The following is a 17299-nucleotide window of genomic DNA, read 5'->3' on the forward strand; positions in this document are numbered from 1 at the left end:
AAGATTTTTTTCTGGACAAATACATATCCAATTTCTTGTCATCCCAGCCATATATCTGATTAGCTTCTCAGGGTGAGGCATCCCCTCCCCTTTTCTTGATCAAATGAAAGCATTTGTTTCAAACTCAAGCCAGACAAAGCTTTCAAGCCTTCTAGGCTCCACAGCTTTACATGGATCACTGGCGAGAGTAACAGGAATCAGATAATACTGATTTGAGGGAAATGGCTCCATTCTCCCCAAAGAAGACTTTGTGCTGGGTTACAGGACCAAAGGCACAGCCAAGAGCAGTTCCAGAGGCTGAAACTGCCTTCACTCTTCGATGGGGTTCAGATGGAAGAGTTGGGATTTGAGGGGTTTTGAGGAAAGTTCCTCCCAGCCACTTGAGCTATAAATCTCGCTCTCTAACAACTCTCTTGATTGCACGGCTGCTCTCCCTAATGTCAGGAGCCATCAGTTTTGGCCTGACTGAGCGTTTTCAGCGAAGGCTCCATAGTCATGGGAGCGTGCAGTGCCGTTTTTGCTTATTATGCACAGGTCTTCCAGCAAGTAAATGATAGTAAAAGGGAGTTTGGGGGATGGGAGAAAAGAAAAGATTAAACATATGAACAAGATTTTGGGAGACAGTGATAGAAACAGGAAAACAGTCAGAAAGTTGAAGCCAGGGAAGCAAACCACGTGCCCAGGGGGCTTTGCCTGTATTCATTAGCCTGGTGCTTGTCAAGCGCCTACTATGCGCCATACTCACAAGCACATGACTAAGCAAGGTGGTGTGAGATCATGACTCAGCTCTACAGGCTCCACAGTCACAGACGGACAGGGTGGCGGGTGATGGGGCCAGCGGGCGACCTGCCTCGCAGCTGGTCAGGGGAGACCTCTGGGAGAAGGTGGCATGGCAGCCCAGAGATGGATGAGGACCATGGGCCAGCCTGGTTGGATCTACCTTTAGCAGGCAGTGAGGCCTGATTACCCGGAGGCTGAACTCAGGCCTGGTTCCCAGACCTGCTCTCCGGCAGCCTTCTGGGTTCCTTCTCTGCCCTGTGAGCCTTGCTCTGTGTTCTCAGCCCGTGGACACCCGCGGCTCTTGGGGATGTGGAGAGTAAAGGCAGCAAAAGAAAGCGTAACGAGGACCAAGGTCTCCAGACATGTAGGAAGTGGAGGAAAACACAAGGCTAAATGGAAGGGCAGGAAAACAGGGGACTGGGAGAGAGCAGAGACGCCTGGAGCTGCTTTCGTTTCTTCAGTACACACACTTTGGTGGGAATGATTTAAAAACTGTGCAGAGGTGAAATGCTTAGCAGAAAAGGAAAACCCCTCCCGCCACCTTATTGTACTGTAAATACTTGACCGTGTATTTCTACTTCTGCTGAAAACACCTAGGAGTCTTTTTCTCCGTGAATGAAACAATAAAGATTAATGAGTTAATTTGGTAGAGCTGATTCGAATTGCACAGAAGGCATTGCGCAAGTAGTTGGCATTTACAAAGTTATTTGGCATTTGAAGGGTGATAGCTGTTAATGAATTCAAGAGCTAATCTTATACTTTGACAGAGTGAGCCATGGAAAATCCAGGATTATTATCTTGCTGTAAACATAATGTGATTCAATTGAGCTAACGCAACTTGGGAGCAACTGCTGTGTATAAATGTCCGCAGGTACACACATACACCAAAACCGAAAGGGGAGGCCCATTGGTAGTAAGCAACTATCTTATCATTTTCTTCTGATTCCTGGATTATGTCTGAACTGCAGACCCAGGCAGCAACCTCCCCAGTAATCTTTCCTCCTTCCAATGCGTGTATTGTGAAGTGTTCCTGCCTCGACTGGCTCTAGAGAAGCTCAGAGAAAGAGAGAAGATTCTGAACCCAGGCAGCCACCTGTCCTCCCATGGGTCTCACGGAGTCCCCAAGAACAGGATCCGTCCCATACGTGTCCCTCGGACCTCCTTCCCCATGTCACTCCTTTCTAATTGGGGTTCCCCTCCTTTGTAGCTGCCGCTCAATGGCTCCAAGAAGAGCTATTGTCCCTCATTAAGGAGGCTGTCTAACCACCTCCCACGCAGCTCACTGCCTCATTTTGCCCAGTGCCTGCTGCCAAGAGCTCCGGGAACTGCAGCAAGCTGAGCTGCTGGAGAAAACAGAGCGGCAGGAAGGGCCTTTGTAGACTGGATCTGAAATGGGAATGCACCGCACCATTACTCTGCCTCACGGCGAGCATGGGGAGTGAGTGGGGAGGGGAGTCTGCTGAAACCCTCTGAGGTTTAGCAAGTTGCCACGTCAAACCTCTGCGCACACAGGGCATCTGTCCCTGCCTGTGACCAACAAAGGGGAAAGAGTCCCTTTTTCCTGCTGACCACTACACCCCTCTCCTTGGCTGGGGGTCTTCCCTTTTGGGGGCCCTGCGTCCTGGGGAGGAAGGAAAGACCTGAGAGATTTCAACACCAGGGTGGGGAGAGAGAGGGCGGGCTCCTTGCCCCCCACCACGAACCACCCCAGACCAAATCCTGGAGTGGGCCCTGTCTTCTGGGAGCTCCGGGGGAAGGGCTGGCTAGTGTTCTGCCTTTGGCCTTCTCAGGCCCTGTTATTCCTTCCCATAGACTGTGGACCCAAAGACGCAGCAGAAATGGGGACATAGGTGGGGCTGGGTGGTGCATGGAACTCCACTGGCTCCCTGTGACCAGGCTGCCTGGAGGGGTGGTCTGAGAGGGGCCATCACCTTCAGGCTAACTCACAGGGCACCCCAGCTGTGCCAGGGACCACCCAGCCACTTCGGGCTCCACTTTGGGCCTTTCTCCATCTAGATTTGGCTGGCCCGGAGGACGAAGGGCCCTTCCGAGCCCGGGGACAGGACAGGACTCTCGGGAGCCTGCACTCCTCTGTCTGGGGAGCAGGACTCTCAGGAGCCTGCCCCGCAGTGCATGTGCCTGCAGTCACCTGGGTCTGCCCTGCTCATCATGGCCACCTGAGCTCTGAGCTCCTTTTATGTTAAAAAAAAAAAAAAAGAGATCATTTGGTGCTGGCGAAAAGGGCCCAGCAGACAGTTTCAGGAAGGTTTGCCATGGTGGGGATACAGTGCTATTTTTCAGCTAGGGAGAGCTTTCTTATTCCCCGCCTCTTGATTTTTGGTCCCTTTCTTTTTTTTAAGCTTCAGTTCTAAGAAAGAGATTTTTATGTCCTTCTAAATGTCTAGCAAATTAGCCCAGTTATAAGCAAGTGCTAGTCTATTAAGAGAAGCAATCAATTCCTAGCCTTTGTTTTTGGTCTTTTTGAGACAGAGTCTCACTATGCAGTTCAGGCTGGCCTTGAGCTCACTTTGTAGCCCAGGCTGGCCTCGAAATTGTAACAATCCTCCTGCCTCAGCCTCCCAAGTGCTGGGATTACAGGCGTGTGCCACCATGCCCGGCTTCCTAGCCTTTTTTGAGGGGTACATTTGGGGGTTTTTGCCAAGCCACTGAACTTGCTGTGCCTCAGTTTCTCTACCCAGAAAATGGGGCTCACCTCACCATTCTCCTCAAGGGGATTTTGAATAATTCACTGATGTTTTAATTCCAGAGCTTCTATTATCTGCAAGTCAATCTTACTGTGAATTCTAATTGGTATCCTCCTCAATTTAATTAAGTGCCTTGTCGACACAACAGAACCATTGTTTATCTGGCTTAGCAGAAGTTGGAAGACAAAACTTCTGAGCCAAAAGAGTGATCTGCTGTGCTCTGGGGGATGCAGAGAGCAGCTTTCTAAGAGGGGCGCCTAGCTGGACTCTAATGCACCTGTGCTGGGGGAAGGCATGGCTTTAGAATGGAGGCAGAGGGGCTGGGTCAAGGGTAGGAAACTGGGACAACTCAGCTGCTTCTAACCCAGAACTTCAGCTCCAGCCCGTGTGACTTCCTTGTGTTGTTGGGTCTGGTGTAACTTTCCTGATCTAATATCCAACAGACATGGAGTCTCAACTTGCACTGTGATTCCACTGTAAAAGGTTTTTTAAGTCAGTCACTTTTCACTAAGGAAAACCACAGTTACCCAGGGTGCTCTGCTTTCCAGACTGGCACATCAAGTTTCTCTGCCTCACGATGGCCTGCACCGGGGCATGGAAGGAGCCCTGGCCGCTGTGACAGAGGAGGGCTTGGTGAAGAGAAAGGCAGAGGCTTTCCCTGTTCCTTCCTGGCCCTTCCCTCCACCGCCCTCTTCCCCGCTGTGGCCGCTGCCGTGGGCTGTGGGTTCCTGCTTCACACAGGGCTCCTGGCTCCCAGCGTCCCTGCCTCCCTGCCTCCCCAGGCCTTTAGCCCTGCTCCCTTAGGGAGAGATGGAAAACAATTCTTTAAAAAAACTTACAACTAGATGAGAAACCCAAAGGAATCTCTAATGGAATTTTTTGTTTGTTTGTTTTCCGGTACCGGGAATCGAACTCATGACCTTGCGCTTGCCAGGCAGGCGCTGTGCCGCTGAGCTAAATCCCCCACCCCTCTAATGGAATTTTACGTAGTGAAACACAGAGGATGCTTGAGAGAGAGATTGGGGAGTTCGGAGCTGGGGACAGACAGGGGAGAGTTGGTAGACAAACAGAGTCTTCCATTTATTCCAGTTTTTCAACTTCTCCTTTTCCGTGCCCGAGTCCTGTTTTATGATCGCTTTGAAGGCGGAGGACGGAGGAGTAAAATAATAGTAGCTATTCAAACTGCCTGGGTGCTGCCTGTGCCTAGCATTGTGCTAATGCCTCTCCCTGGTCTCGGTAAATCGTTTTAACCCTTTAGCGAAATGTTATTACCTGTACACATGAGGACACGGAGCCTCAGACGGGTCTGTAACCTGCCTAAAACTAGTCAGGAAGAATTTGAGGGCTAAATGCAGTTTCATGGGCTTCCCGAACCACTGGGTCTCCCTGGACGGGCCGGTCATGTGTGAATGGCCCCTGTTGGTCCTGACATGTATTTCCTCACGTGTAACTGGGCCCACAGCACAGGGCTGTTGTGAAGATTAAGAGAGATAATCCTGAACCCTGCTGGGAATAAACTTCAAAACCGCGGGCTGTTAGGGCCGTTCCTAAATACCCTCTCAAGACAGTCAGGAGAGAGTGCTGAGACTTGTGGATAGGCACATGGAGGTTCATTCTGCTATTCTCTTCACTTTTACATATCTTTGAAATTGTTTACAGCATAAAGAAAAAAGAGAAAGGAGTTAACTAGGCAGGTATATGTTACAAGAGTCAACAGATCAATCAATACAGACTCACTAGAATAAATGATTGTAAAATTTCAACAAACAAAAGCCTTGATTTTGTAGTTAAAAAACAAAGCTTTCAGAAGATTATCACCGTCTAGGGAGTTTTGGGCAGGCAGAGTAATCCTGTGTGCGAGACTGGGCCAGAAGATGAGGTTCAGTTTAATCTTCAGAAAGCCTTTGAATCAATTGCACAACCGAAGTTATTAATAAAATCAGGGTGGTGGGCGGAAGAAGGCTCGGAAGTAAGGAATACGTGTCCCGGAAGAGAGAACCGGCGTAGGAGAGAACTGGCGGTACAAATGAGGAGAGCGGGCCGGCCGGACCCCTTCTCTCCTTGGCCAGAGCAGGAAGGCACGGGAGGCACCGGGCCTGGGCCTGAGCCTGTGATCAGCGGAGCCCCGCGGCTCTCCACTCTGCACTGGCCCAGCTCTTCAGACTGACGAGCTCGCCGCTGAAGGTAATGAACAGTGAGGAAGCACCCAGAGGGGACCGTCGAGGGGAACGCCCACTGAACGTCATGGCATCACTGAAGAGGAAGTCAGAGCAACTCTCAGTTCCTTTTGTGGATGATCGAATTTTTCTGTGAATTTCTGTGGATCTGGAGATTTGTATGACATGAAATCTTTCCTGGCAATGAGAATCTTATTTGCCATTTTGGTAATTTTTTTTTTTTTTTTTTTTTTTTTTTTTTTTTTTTTTTACTTTTTTTTTGTCTTTTTGAGACAGGGTTTCACTATGCAGTTCAGTCTGGTCTTGAACTTACTTGGTAGCCTAGGCTGGCTTTGAGTTTGTGGTAACCCTCCTGCCTCAGCCTCCCAAGTGCTGGGGACTGTAGACTTGTACAACCATGCCTGGTGGTTTATTTGTCATTTTAAAATTTAATTTTCTGTTTGTTTTTTTTAAGACAGAGTCTTGCTATGTAGCTCAGGTTGGCCTCAAACTCACAGCAATCCTCTTGCCTCAGCCTTTGGAGAGCTAGATGTGTGCCACCCCACCAGGCCTGTTTGTCATTTAGAAAAAAAAAGTGTGGCTTCCTTGTGCCAGGAGCTGTGCTAAATTCAAGGGATATAAAATGACTTAGGCATTTTAAAAGGAAAATATAAAGGAAAAAAACCTCCATCTTTAAAGCCCAGTAAGTACCTTGTTCTTTTAGACGACATTTGCCCAAAAGAGAATCAGAAGGCAGGCAATAGTACCGTTTAAAAGGACACTGAAGTGGGAGGTGGTGGTGCACACCTGTAATCCTAGCCCTTGGGAGGCTGAGGCAGGAGGATAGCAGTGAGTTCAAGGCCAGCCTGGGATACATAGAGAGACCTTGTCTCAGAAAAATAACAAAAAAAGAGAGGACACTGAAAGAAAAAGTGACTTTTGCGTCTTTGCCCAAAACACAGTGTGTCTACGGGTTGGTGTGTGGGTTTATTGTCCTGCAGGAGAAAGGCCCACAGCAGAGACAAACACCATCTGTGAAACCCCAAGGAAACAGGGAGTGCATGGAGGTTACTGAACCCAGACCCGTGTGTGCTAGAATCACAGGCTGCTCTCTGAAATCCATAGAGGGCAAATTTAGGACACATAAGACCAAATGTGAATCTATGCTGTGGTAAACTCACAAAAACGGAACTCAAGAGGTAGCACAGGTGGAAATAGTAGCAGTGATACGGGGAAAAAAGGAACATAATTCCAGGCTAACAGGATTTTGGGGCACTCAAAGTTCTAATCCCCACAAAGCAACCAAACACCCAAGATAAAGCATGGGAGAGAGGCTGTTTGCCTCTCCAGCTGGAGGTCGGCTGCGGAAGGAGGAGGAGAAGAGGCGGTGAAGACTGGGGAGAGGTGTTGCTTTCGTATTTTAAACAGAGATGCCAAGCTTCTTAGGGAAATCTAATTAAGGGCCAGGTTTGTTCTTTGATACTAATTAAGGATAACCTCTCTGCCCTGACAGCTCTATTAATGAGTGGCTCAGGGGTTTTCCTGTCCCAAGCTTACACAGATGGACCTGGATGGACAAGAGTTTCATACGTAAGACTCTAACTTAAAAAAAATGTATTAGTCTTTGCTTGCAGTAGACAAAGATGACATTCGTGGTGGAGCGTCTGTGCATGTCCGTAACGTAGCTTAATGCTTTTTTGTGCTCTTCCCCTCCCATCCCTCTCTGCTCCAACTCATTTCCCTTCCCATTTGCAAAAGCTCTACTTCCACTTTTTTCTTCAAAAAAAAAAAAATCTCTTTTCCCTTCCTTCTCTCCCCCTTGCTCCCCTTACTGAGGCCCTGACTTTTCAGAATAAGAGGCAAATCCATTGTCTCTGAGGGTCAGAGTCAGAGGGGTGACATGCAGAAAAGGGACCGAGGCCCTCGAAAGGTAGATTCTGATGGCCTCGTTCGGTAATAGCCCAATGAAAACCCAATTAGTGTGAAACACTAAACTACTACTAAAAGTAGTACTTTAAAAATGATGATGCTGTGATGCTGATTCCTGCCTAGCTTGGAAATTAATGTCAAATTAGTGGTTTTCAGCTGAGGAATGACTCTGCTCCCAGGGGCCATGTAGCAAGGTCTGGAAACACTGTCGTGGTCACCAGAGGGAGGCATGGCCCTGGGCTCTAGTGAGCCAGGGGTCAGTCCTGCTGTGCAGCTCAGCTCCCGGAGTACTCTCAGGACACTCCCCAAAACAGTACCACTCTGGCTCCAATATCCAGTTCAAAATACCAGTGAGGTTAAGAAACCCTGCACTGAGCCATGGGTATTAAATCACAGTTTCTAGTACGAACAAGCATCGGTTTTTAATGCCTGAATTAGGCCTCCGGGTCATAATCATGTCATAGTTTCTCCGAGGTTAAACTCTTAGCCCAATTCCAGTTTTTCTCTCTGATAGATAATGTTGCCATGGACACCTTCACTCACATTTTCTCCTGCTGAATTATTTCCTTCAGATACATTTCCAGAAGTCAGAATTATTGAATCAGTGGGTATGACTGCTTCTCCACATTTCATCAGCCGGGTTGCCATTCTGCTTTACAAAGGGATTGAGCCAGATTACAGCCCCCTGCGGGGAAGTGAGCCCTGGTGGCTAGCGTCACGAATGTGGAAGGAGGCACAGATCTCAAATAGGAAGTGGTCCCTGCAGTTTGCCTGATATGCGTTTAAATTGCTGTCCAGGTTGCATATTTTTCCACATTTCCTAGTACCATTATTATTTTTTAGAAGTACGCATTGTTTATTTATGTATTTATTTATTTTGCTTATTTTTCTGACTCTCAATGTCCTTTTTAAAATTAAATGTAATTTTACTGAGTAGGGACAGCCATGTAAAGTCGATGAAATTCTTGTACTTTTCTCCTGTCCCTGCACAGATCATGTTAGTATTTCCTTCTGGAATTTTAATGTACAATTTTAATATTCTCTTCAGGTCCCGGTCACCCTACCCAACCTGCAGCGTCTCCACGGAGGCCCCGGGGACGAAGGCGTCTCTGGCGATTGATGTCGGCGACCCGGGAAGGACACGGTGCTGGACGCGGAAGGGGTCCGGAGCGGGCGGACCCGCACTGAAGAAAGGGCGCCGTCGCTTCAGGACTTCGGAGCCGGCAAACTTCCTTCCACATGCAGCTATTAATATGCAAAAAACGCCTTCATAAATACTTGATTCTGCTCACAGCGGGGAGGCCGTGCATTTGAAAGCGGAAATGGGAGGTTGGACGTGAGCCACGTCTGCTTGTCTCCTTTTTTCGTTGCTCTTTTCATCTCCACGTTTCTCTTTGCACTTTTCTTCCTCTTCCAGCCCGAGGAGGCTGCAGGAGCTGCCAGCCTCTCGGCGGCGGTCCCGGCCGCGCGGGCCCAGCCCACCGGCAGGGGGCGCTGACCGCTGCCCCAGGAACCAACTCCCGGTCCAGTCCCGCGACTTCTGCAGGGCGGCGAGACCAGAGGACTCCCCTGTGGGGCAGCCCCGCCTTGGCTAGCCTTGTGCTTAGCACAGTGAAAGTGTCCTGCGACCCGGCCACCCGGAGGGCAGGAGGACAGCGTGCAGCCCTGCTGGTGCCCTCGGGGCGCTCCGCGTGCCCTGCGCGCTGCCAGGGGCCCATCAAGGTGGTAACGAATCTGCGGAGCTGACATTTGTTCCTAATCCTTTCCAAATGCTTTAGCGTAAACACGAGATTAGTCATTTGCATGGAGTAGGCTGAGGAAGTAGTTAAGTGAAGCCAGTGGTTAATCTCACAGAAGGCCATAGGCAAGGCAAGACGCCCCTCCCCACCCTGCTTCCCCAGTTTCCCAGAGTTCTGGGCTTCCCAGACCTGCCCTCCCATGGCTTCGCTTTCCTTCCAAGGGGTGAAGGGTACCCTGATTTTAACAAACCCACTGTTCTGGCGGGAGCCACCTGCTCATTTTACAAGGGGGCCACAGGTAGGACAACTTGCCTCAGGCTGGAGGGGCTCTCAGATCAGAGGTAAGAGCCGGGATCTGGCGCACTTCCCTCTAGCTGCCAAGTTCATAGTCACTCTAGGACTTACTTTCACCTCACTAAGCCACTCTGATCTCCTGAGGTGTAGCACAGGGCTGTGTGAATCCAGAGTGTTCAGGTTGTGGGAGGCATTTGCATGGCCTTGAGTGGGGGAATTACCAAAATATACCATATTATAGTTTCTTTAGTTACAGATTCTCTTGTTTAAGAGAAGTTTCCAGATCCCTTTTTATAATGGATATCTTCAAAGCAGGCATTTAAAAACTAGGTAAGGTGGTGCATACCTTTACTGTAATCCCAGCACTCCTAAGGCTGAGGCAGGAGGAACGTTGCAAGTTTGTGGCCAGCCTGGTGGGCTACATAGTTCATGGCCACCCTGAACTACATAGTGAGTTCAAAACAAAAACAAAAATCATAAAGAAAAAAAAAGGCACTCAAAGAAGTGTCAGTGTAGATTTTAAGGTTCCTCAGTAGCAGGAGGCGGGCAGCCAGCTGTTTGACTTCAGGGGAGGCCTGAACCCAGGCTTGCCCAGTGCAGGTGCACCAAGGAAAACAAACCCATTTTTTATTGTTCTCTTTAATGAGTGGTGGCACAGGGATGCAACCCAGAAAGCCAGGGCAAGGCTGGAAGCTGGAGATAAGGGAGATCGCGGCCCAGAGGGGCTGTCACGCACAAGGAAGAGCCCAAGGGTCCCCGCAGCCCTGGCTACATGCTGCCCTGGGTTTAGAGCCCTGGGAATCCAGCTAAAGCCAGCCTGGGCTTCAGAGCATCCATGGACTGTAAACAGTCCTGTACATGTGTCTTTAACCACTAGTAGATATTCCTAACCACGCAGAGGAAGCCTTTTCCCGTCTTCATGACTACCCTTGTCTTTTTTTCCTTGACTGCTAACTTTTTGTTCCTATCAGAAATGAAAATGTGTGCCTTCCTCCTCAGTGGATGGCTCCGTTCGGTGCTTCCTTCTTCCTGTCAGACTTTGCAGCCGTCGGGCAAAGGCTCAGCTCCCTCACGTGCACGAAGAGCTCGCCAACGCCTCCGAACTGAGCTGAGACACTCTAAGTCTGTGATGTGCCGGTCTGCCCCCCTCGTCTTACTGATTGGACCACCGAGGCTCAGAGAGGTGGAGAGTCCCAGCTAGGGTCACATAGCAAGCTGAGAAAAGAACCCAAGATTTGAGGCCCAGAGTCAGTACTCTACCTGCTTCTTTGCTGTTTCCGTCAAAGGTGAGCTTTCATGAAGATTCGTGTGAAGATCGGTCCCAGAGGCAGTGTTAGCTGTGGTAAGAATCAGAAAGAAAAAGCATCAAGGTTGTCAGAACTAAGTCTCATGAATGTTTATATGTGCCATATGCTCCATACCTAGTTCAGATGTGTGTAAGAGTACAAACACATTTCCATCCATGGCATTCATACTGTAGCAGCACCCCTCAGCCATTGTACTTCAGTTTCTTAGTTGCCCAGGTGATAGTCCCTGTTCCAGTTCTGGTTGCTTCTGTCTCTTAGAAACGCTGGTCCCTGTGGTGCACAGCTGGTCACTAGGATGCTCCAGTTGACAAGCCATTGTGCCTCTGTACTTCCGGCCTGCTTATCCCATATAAGCCCTGGACCCAGAGATCAGGGCCTGATATTTTGGGAATGATCCCGATCAGTGCCCATCGACATAAATAAATCTGCCTCCAAATCCTGGGTGTCACTTTGGTGTTTCTGCTTGCCATTGCAGTGCTCACTCCCCAGATAACACCTGTCGCTCTGCAGGCACAGACTAAACACCACGTTAAGCAGACCGGGAAGACCTTATATTCAAATTTAGATTTTTCTTGTTTTGGTTGCTTTTTAAAAGAACAAAAGTAAATTTTTTGTGCTATTAAAATTCAGATAAAACTGAAATTAAAAAGGAAATATTGATGGGAAAAAAAATCTGCTGATGCTGTTGAATATAAATTTTGCATGATCACACTCTGCCGAAGAAGAAAAATGCTTCTGCCAGCTTCCAGATGGAGATCAGAGACTTCCCTTTCCCTCGTAAGAGGAGAGGTGGTACCTGCAGGAGACCAGCGTAGGGCTGCAGGAGGGGGCTTGTGGACACCCCAGAGCCTGCACACGCCAGGTGCCACACAGGGTGGGCCTGGGGTGGATGCATGGTCCCTGTGACACTCATGGCTGATGTTACCAGGGCTCTCCGCAGGTGTAGGAGCTGAGACTAGAAAAGTAGTCACTCACCCCTGGTTGTAGAACTACTGAGATTTGGAGGATGGGTTTGCCCAGACCCTAAAACTCCACAGGGCTAATGGATTTCTTTCTTCTATTCTCCTCCCTGAGGAAGTAACTGTAATACTTACAAAGGGAAGTTTGAGGAACACATTTGGCTAAGCGCATGGTTCTACTGACAAGGATTTTTAGGCTCTTCTATGGAACCAGGGCCCAGCACAAAGTTCTTCCTATTTGTGGTACTCATAAGGAGTTCTTTTAGAAAAGAGCCAGCAGTCATCTGTGACTCTGGGTCTTTGTCTTTTTGATTTGAAGCTGGTACTTATTCTTTGTGGGCTGACTTTCCCTTTTCTGTGGTTTCTCTCCTGTCTTGTTTGAAGATGGCTTCTGCATAGACTTAGAACACTGCTTTTTAAAACTAGCTTGGGGGAAACTGAGGCCCAGACAGTGGTTTATGCAGCTGGCTCAAGGCTGTGCCTTGGGGTAGCACAAGACAGGAACCAGGAGCAGATGTTCGTCTCGGTGTCTGTGCTTTCCCTCCGCATCATGCACCTCACGTCAGCCTCGTTGAACTTGCCCCACACAGCTGCCTGGCCTTCAGCCACCCTCTACACAGACCCAGCCCAGCAGAACTGCGCTTCGATGAGGTTCACTTCACTGTGGCTTGGAAAGAACCCTGGGTCACTCAGAAATGAAGCTTATAAATTCTAATGCGGGCGGGGGGGGGGGCTTGCAACACCAGGGAAATGAATCAGTCAGCCAGAGTTCAAGAAATATAAACATATTTTCAGATAGGAGACTGAAAAATAGCTTAGGATTTCTCATCTTTTGGGTCAAGATCTTGGTAATTTACTGAGGTGCAAGCTGTCAGAGGGGAGACACAACTCCGGTGGCGTTCCTGGGTCAAAAAGCAATGCAGGTGGGAGAGCTCCCTCTTGGGATAATATGGCGAGAGTCCTTGCTAGCAAGTCAAAGACCTGCCCAACTGACCACGGGACTGGATGTGCACACAGTGTTGGGGCCTCCTCCTTGCCCAGGAGCTGATGTGACAGTCACAGTGCCACGCTCTGCTGCGCCTAGGCATGCTTGAAGCCGGGACCCCCGTCTTTCTGGGATGTACGTTTCTGCCACTGAAGTGATAAACAGAAATGCATTCTTACCTCAGCTGCCCACCATCAGGCCTAGCAGATTTTCAAACACCACCTTAATCTCACCACAGGCTTTTAGCGAGGAGATAGCACTGCCACCAGATAACCAGGCCACCTCGGAGGTGACCCTGCCACATGGGGGCTCATCCCGAACCTCTCTTGCCTTGTTCACATCCTGGGATCCTTCACCAAACACTCAAAACTTGAAAAGCAGGAAAGAGCGTCTGATTCTAGCATGGACTGTGGCACCTTCAACTTTCCTTCTGTTTCAATCTCTGTCGACAATGTTTACTTTCCACGTTGTTGTTTTAAAGGAAAATGAAATATAGTCAGATTTATTCCCATTGTTTCCCTAGGTATGGCAAGCTCTGGTTGGTTCCATCTGATATCAGACTAGAAACCTCCCTCCAAAGAAGTCACCATATCAGGCCACTAGGGCCACCCGGCTCCTTCCCAGATGGCATCAGGATCTCGTGAAGACGTCGGCCCTGTCGGCTCCGAAGTGACCAGACATCCCGCGGTTACAGAGCCGTGGCTGCCCGAGGTGCAGGCAGGGCCTCTCCACATCTGTCGAGGGCCTTTTCCCACACACCATTTCTCAGGGACCCTTAGTGCTTTCAGGGACCCTTCCCCAGTGTGCCGTGTCTTAGCATCCAGGAGGTGATGTATGCACTGCAAACAGCGCTCAGAAAGCCTCGGCTGTCCTTTGGCTTTGCCCATGGACTTGTTGGCCCCAGCCCGAATGCGGGCCTTGGTACTTTCCTGGATTTGTATTTTTGGTCATAAATGGAAAATATAAGTGCAAAATCCAGATTATTAAAAATTATTTTCCCCAGCATAAACCTAACTATAAAAGGAAGGATAATTCTGGTCTTGCTGACCTTTCGGTAAGAAAATCTAAAAATACTTTATTTTATATGATGTGACTCAGAATGCCTGTGACCTATACAGTGTTTATGGTGTTACAATAAATTTTAATCCGCTTGTTTAATGCAGGAGACTGAGACCTAAGATGGCCTTTTGGTATTGTCGTTATCAAATTCTTGGGACAAGATTTAAGACTATTTATGTTACACATTTTCCCTTTCAGTCTTCCTGGATTAGGAGGAGGGTGAGAAAGGCGTAGCAGGCAGTTGTTAGAGATCTGAAAAGATCTCAGGGTCAAATGTGAGCCCCAGGGCTCCTGCTAAGAAGTCAGGCACATGGATCTAGAAAATCCGAGTCAGTCTGAATTTAAATATAGAAGGGTCTGGCAAAGGTGAGGACTATATTTTCCTTACAATCTGAAATAACAGCCCCTTTCCTTACCTTTTCTTAGACCAAGACTAGCTAGTCTCAAGGGTCTGGCTTTAGTTTTGGGAATGCCAAGTTCTCTCAGAAGCTCGTAAATTGTTTTTTATGGAGAAGTCCAAGGGCACGTGGACGTCTCCCAAGCCCCAAATGGAAGCCAAGCTGAATGATGGGATTGAAATTTAAATTGTGTAGCAACAAAGCGTCAGCTATGTAAGAAGCCTTCCCGTCAGCACACAGCACAGGTCTCATAAGGAAACTTGTGGCAGAAGAACATGGGAGGAGGGAATTAAACATCGAGCTGAAGGTGGATCTGTGTACAAAGCAAGCAGCCGATTCAATTCAGCTGGTGGCGTCAACTTTCTGGAAAACACCGGTCTTTGTCGCTTCTTCACAAACACCATAGACATGGCCTCCTGCCTGTAGTCTGGCGAGGCTGATCCATTCTCCACGTAGGGAGGAGAGCTGCTCCTTTAAAGTAAAACCTCACTGTGTCACTTCCTACATAAGTAGAACCCCACTGCCCTTGGGGCAAATCCCTTAGCTGTCACCAGGGCCCGCCACAGTCTAGTTCCTGCCTACTTCCCTGTGGGCCCCTCCCACTGCTCCCACACGTGACCTGAGGTGCTCCTTACAGGTCGTTCACGGTTCTCCCTGCTGCTTGGTCCTCTAACATTCATGGGGTGCCTTTCCTCGGGGCATCTCATCTTACTTTCTCTTACTGTCATTATCAGCCCCGGCAACTGCCTTCTGTGTGTGTGCACATGTGTATTTACATGTATGTGCATATGCATATGTGCATGTGTATGTATTTGTGCCCGTACATACGCATGTATATAAGTGCATATGTATGTGCATGTGTATGTATGTGTATACGTGTATATATATGTGTGTTCATATGTGTGCACATGTATATGTGTTTGTATATGCATATGTACATGGATATGTGTGTACATATACACGAGGCACAGCTTTTCTTTATCGAGTACAGCTGCACAAGAGTTTTGCAGGTGTTGCCATGAGCACAGAGCACGGCGCTGAGGTGTGGGTACTGGGGGGCCGGGTCGGCTCGCCTGCTAGTTTAGTATATGTGCTGCTGAAGTGAGCACTTGCCCGCTAGTTTAGCGATGGTTGTTTCTCTCCCCGCCTACAAGTCTATGATGTTGACCACACGCCTCTGTAAAATGACAACTTGTACATGTCCCTGACTTTCTTTACCAGTCATTTTCAAGTAGTTGAAACTCACTTTCAAGCTTACAAATACCCACAAATCCATCATCTATTTAATATTTTTAGAAGCCTACCCCTTTTTTTCTAAAAATATTGGTTAAAACAAAATGACCTAAAAGAAAGCAAGAAGTGGTGACAGCTCTAGAGGTGATTCCAAGGATTATATGTTTTTGTGTTTTGTTTGTTTTTTTGAGACAGGATCATGCTATGGAGTTCAGGCTGGCCTTGAACTGGAGGCGATCCTCCTGCCTCAGCCTCCTGAGTGCTGGAATTATAGGCGTGTGCCACCATGCCCGGCTAGGAATAGATGTTTTAAATTGCACTTTGAACTCAGTTCCAGGGAGTATCAGGCATTTTCATATCACTATTATATCCATGTCCTTAAAAACAAATGGGGAACGTTATGCCCACAGATGTAAGGATTATGTTGTTAAGGTCGTCAAGCAATTCCAGGGAACAAATAAGGTCCTTAGACTCTAGGCCCTGAAAGAGGCAGTCTGTGCTTGTGTCGGGGAGTTGTTAGGATGCATTTTCCAGAAAAGACTGTGCTCTGCATGGTGAGTAGGCCCACAAGTCTACCTGAAAAAAAGCCTGCTTAACCATGATGGTAGCAGAACTCTTTCAGGCAGCAAACACTTATGAAATGTGGGCAGTGTGTGTTAGCAGCATTGGGCCAGCTGCTGGGATGCTAGTGTGTCCATGCCTTAGAAAGCTTGCAGTCTAAGCTGGATATGGTGGTGCATACCTGTAATCCTAGCACTCAGGAGGCTGAGGCAGGATTATCACAAATTTGAGGACAGCCTGGGTGACATAGTAAGATTGTGTCTTGAAATACAAGACGATGATGCCAATAACAACATCATCAACCAGGGTTGGGGATGTAGCTCAGTGCAAAGACTCTGGGTGCAGCCCTTACTATGGCAGCAAACTGGTGGTGGTGGTGGTGATGGTGATGGTGATGGTAGTGATCATGGTGATGGTGAGAGTGCTAGTGATGATGATATGCAGTGGTGGTGGTGATAATGGTGGTAACAACTATTGTTATTGTTGACAACAATATGATACGCCAAACACTGTGCTGTTTTACATTCATTAGTGTACTTCATCCTGTGGCAGTGACGTCATTATCCGCTTCTCACATTGGACACCATGGCTCAGAGAGGCTAATTGTCCTGCCCAACAGTACACAAAGTGGCCAAGGATAGCATGCTGGAAAATAAAGCAATGTGTCTAAAGTCTTTTAGCTATTAGGAACAAAGGGGAAAATGATAAAATTTCCCTTTCCTTCCAGATGTAGAGCTTGCCCTGGCCCCCGCCATTTCCGCTTCTGTACCTTCCTGCTTCTCATGCCCGCTTTGCATATGCTACCGTTCTGTTCCTCGAAGCCCCGTGGGGCCCTCTACCAGTCAGGCATGTTTCAGCCATAAAACTCTACTTATTCCCAAATTACTCACCTGTTTCTCCACCCATATCAGAAGTTTTAGTCCTTCAGAGAGCAGCTGTTCTAACCAGCTAGGTTGCAAGAGGAAAGCTAACTGGTTAAATTTTTACTAGAGTATAATATACTACATATGGGATTCTCACAAATATTGGTATTTTAACAGGAGGCCTTCTAATCCAAAGTAAATATTTTGTGGGTGAGATTTTAATAGTAGAATGAAATGAGATATGCCAGGCATGGTGGCACACTCCTGTACTCCTAGCACTCAGGAGGCTGAGGCAGGAGGATTGTTGCGAGTTTGAGACCAGCCTGGGCTA

The 17299-nt window shown here is 48.3% G+C and overlaps 1 protein-coding gene across 4 annotated transcripts in view; it reads right to left on the reverse strand.

The window, feature by feature from the left end:
- Positions 1-17299, reverse strand: part of Kiaa2012 (KIAA2012 ortholog) — a 139188-nt gene that overhangs the window by 58848 nt on the left and 63041 nt on the right. For all 4 annotated transcript variants that reach the window (XM_013520728.1, XM_013520729.1, XM_013520727.1 and 1 more), the window contains one exon: positions 10864-10940. In XM_013520728.1, the coding sequence (XP_013376182.1) occupies positions 10864-10940 (77 nt within the window). The remainder of the gene's footprint in view (positions 1-10863; positions 10941-17299) is intronic.

This window comes from Chinchilla lanigera, unplaced genomic scaffold (assembly GCF_000276665.1).
Source record: "Chinchilla lanigera isolate Chin_1 unplaced genomic scaffold, ChiLan1.0 scaffold00056, whole genome shotgun sequence".
Lineage (NCBI taxonomy): Eukaryota > Metazoa > Chordata > Mammalia > Rodentia > Chinchillidae > Chinchilla > Chinchilla lanigera.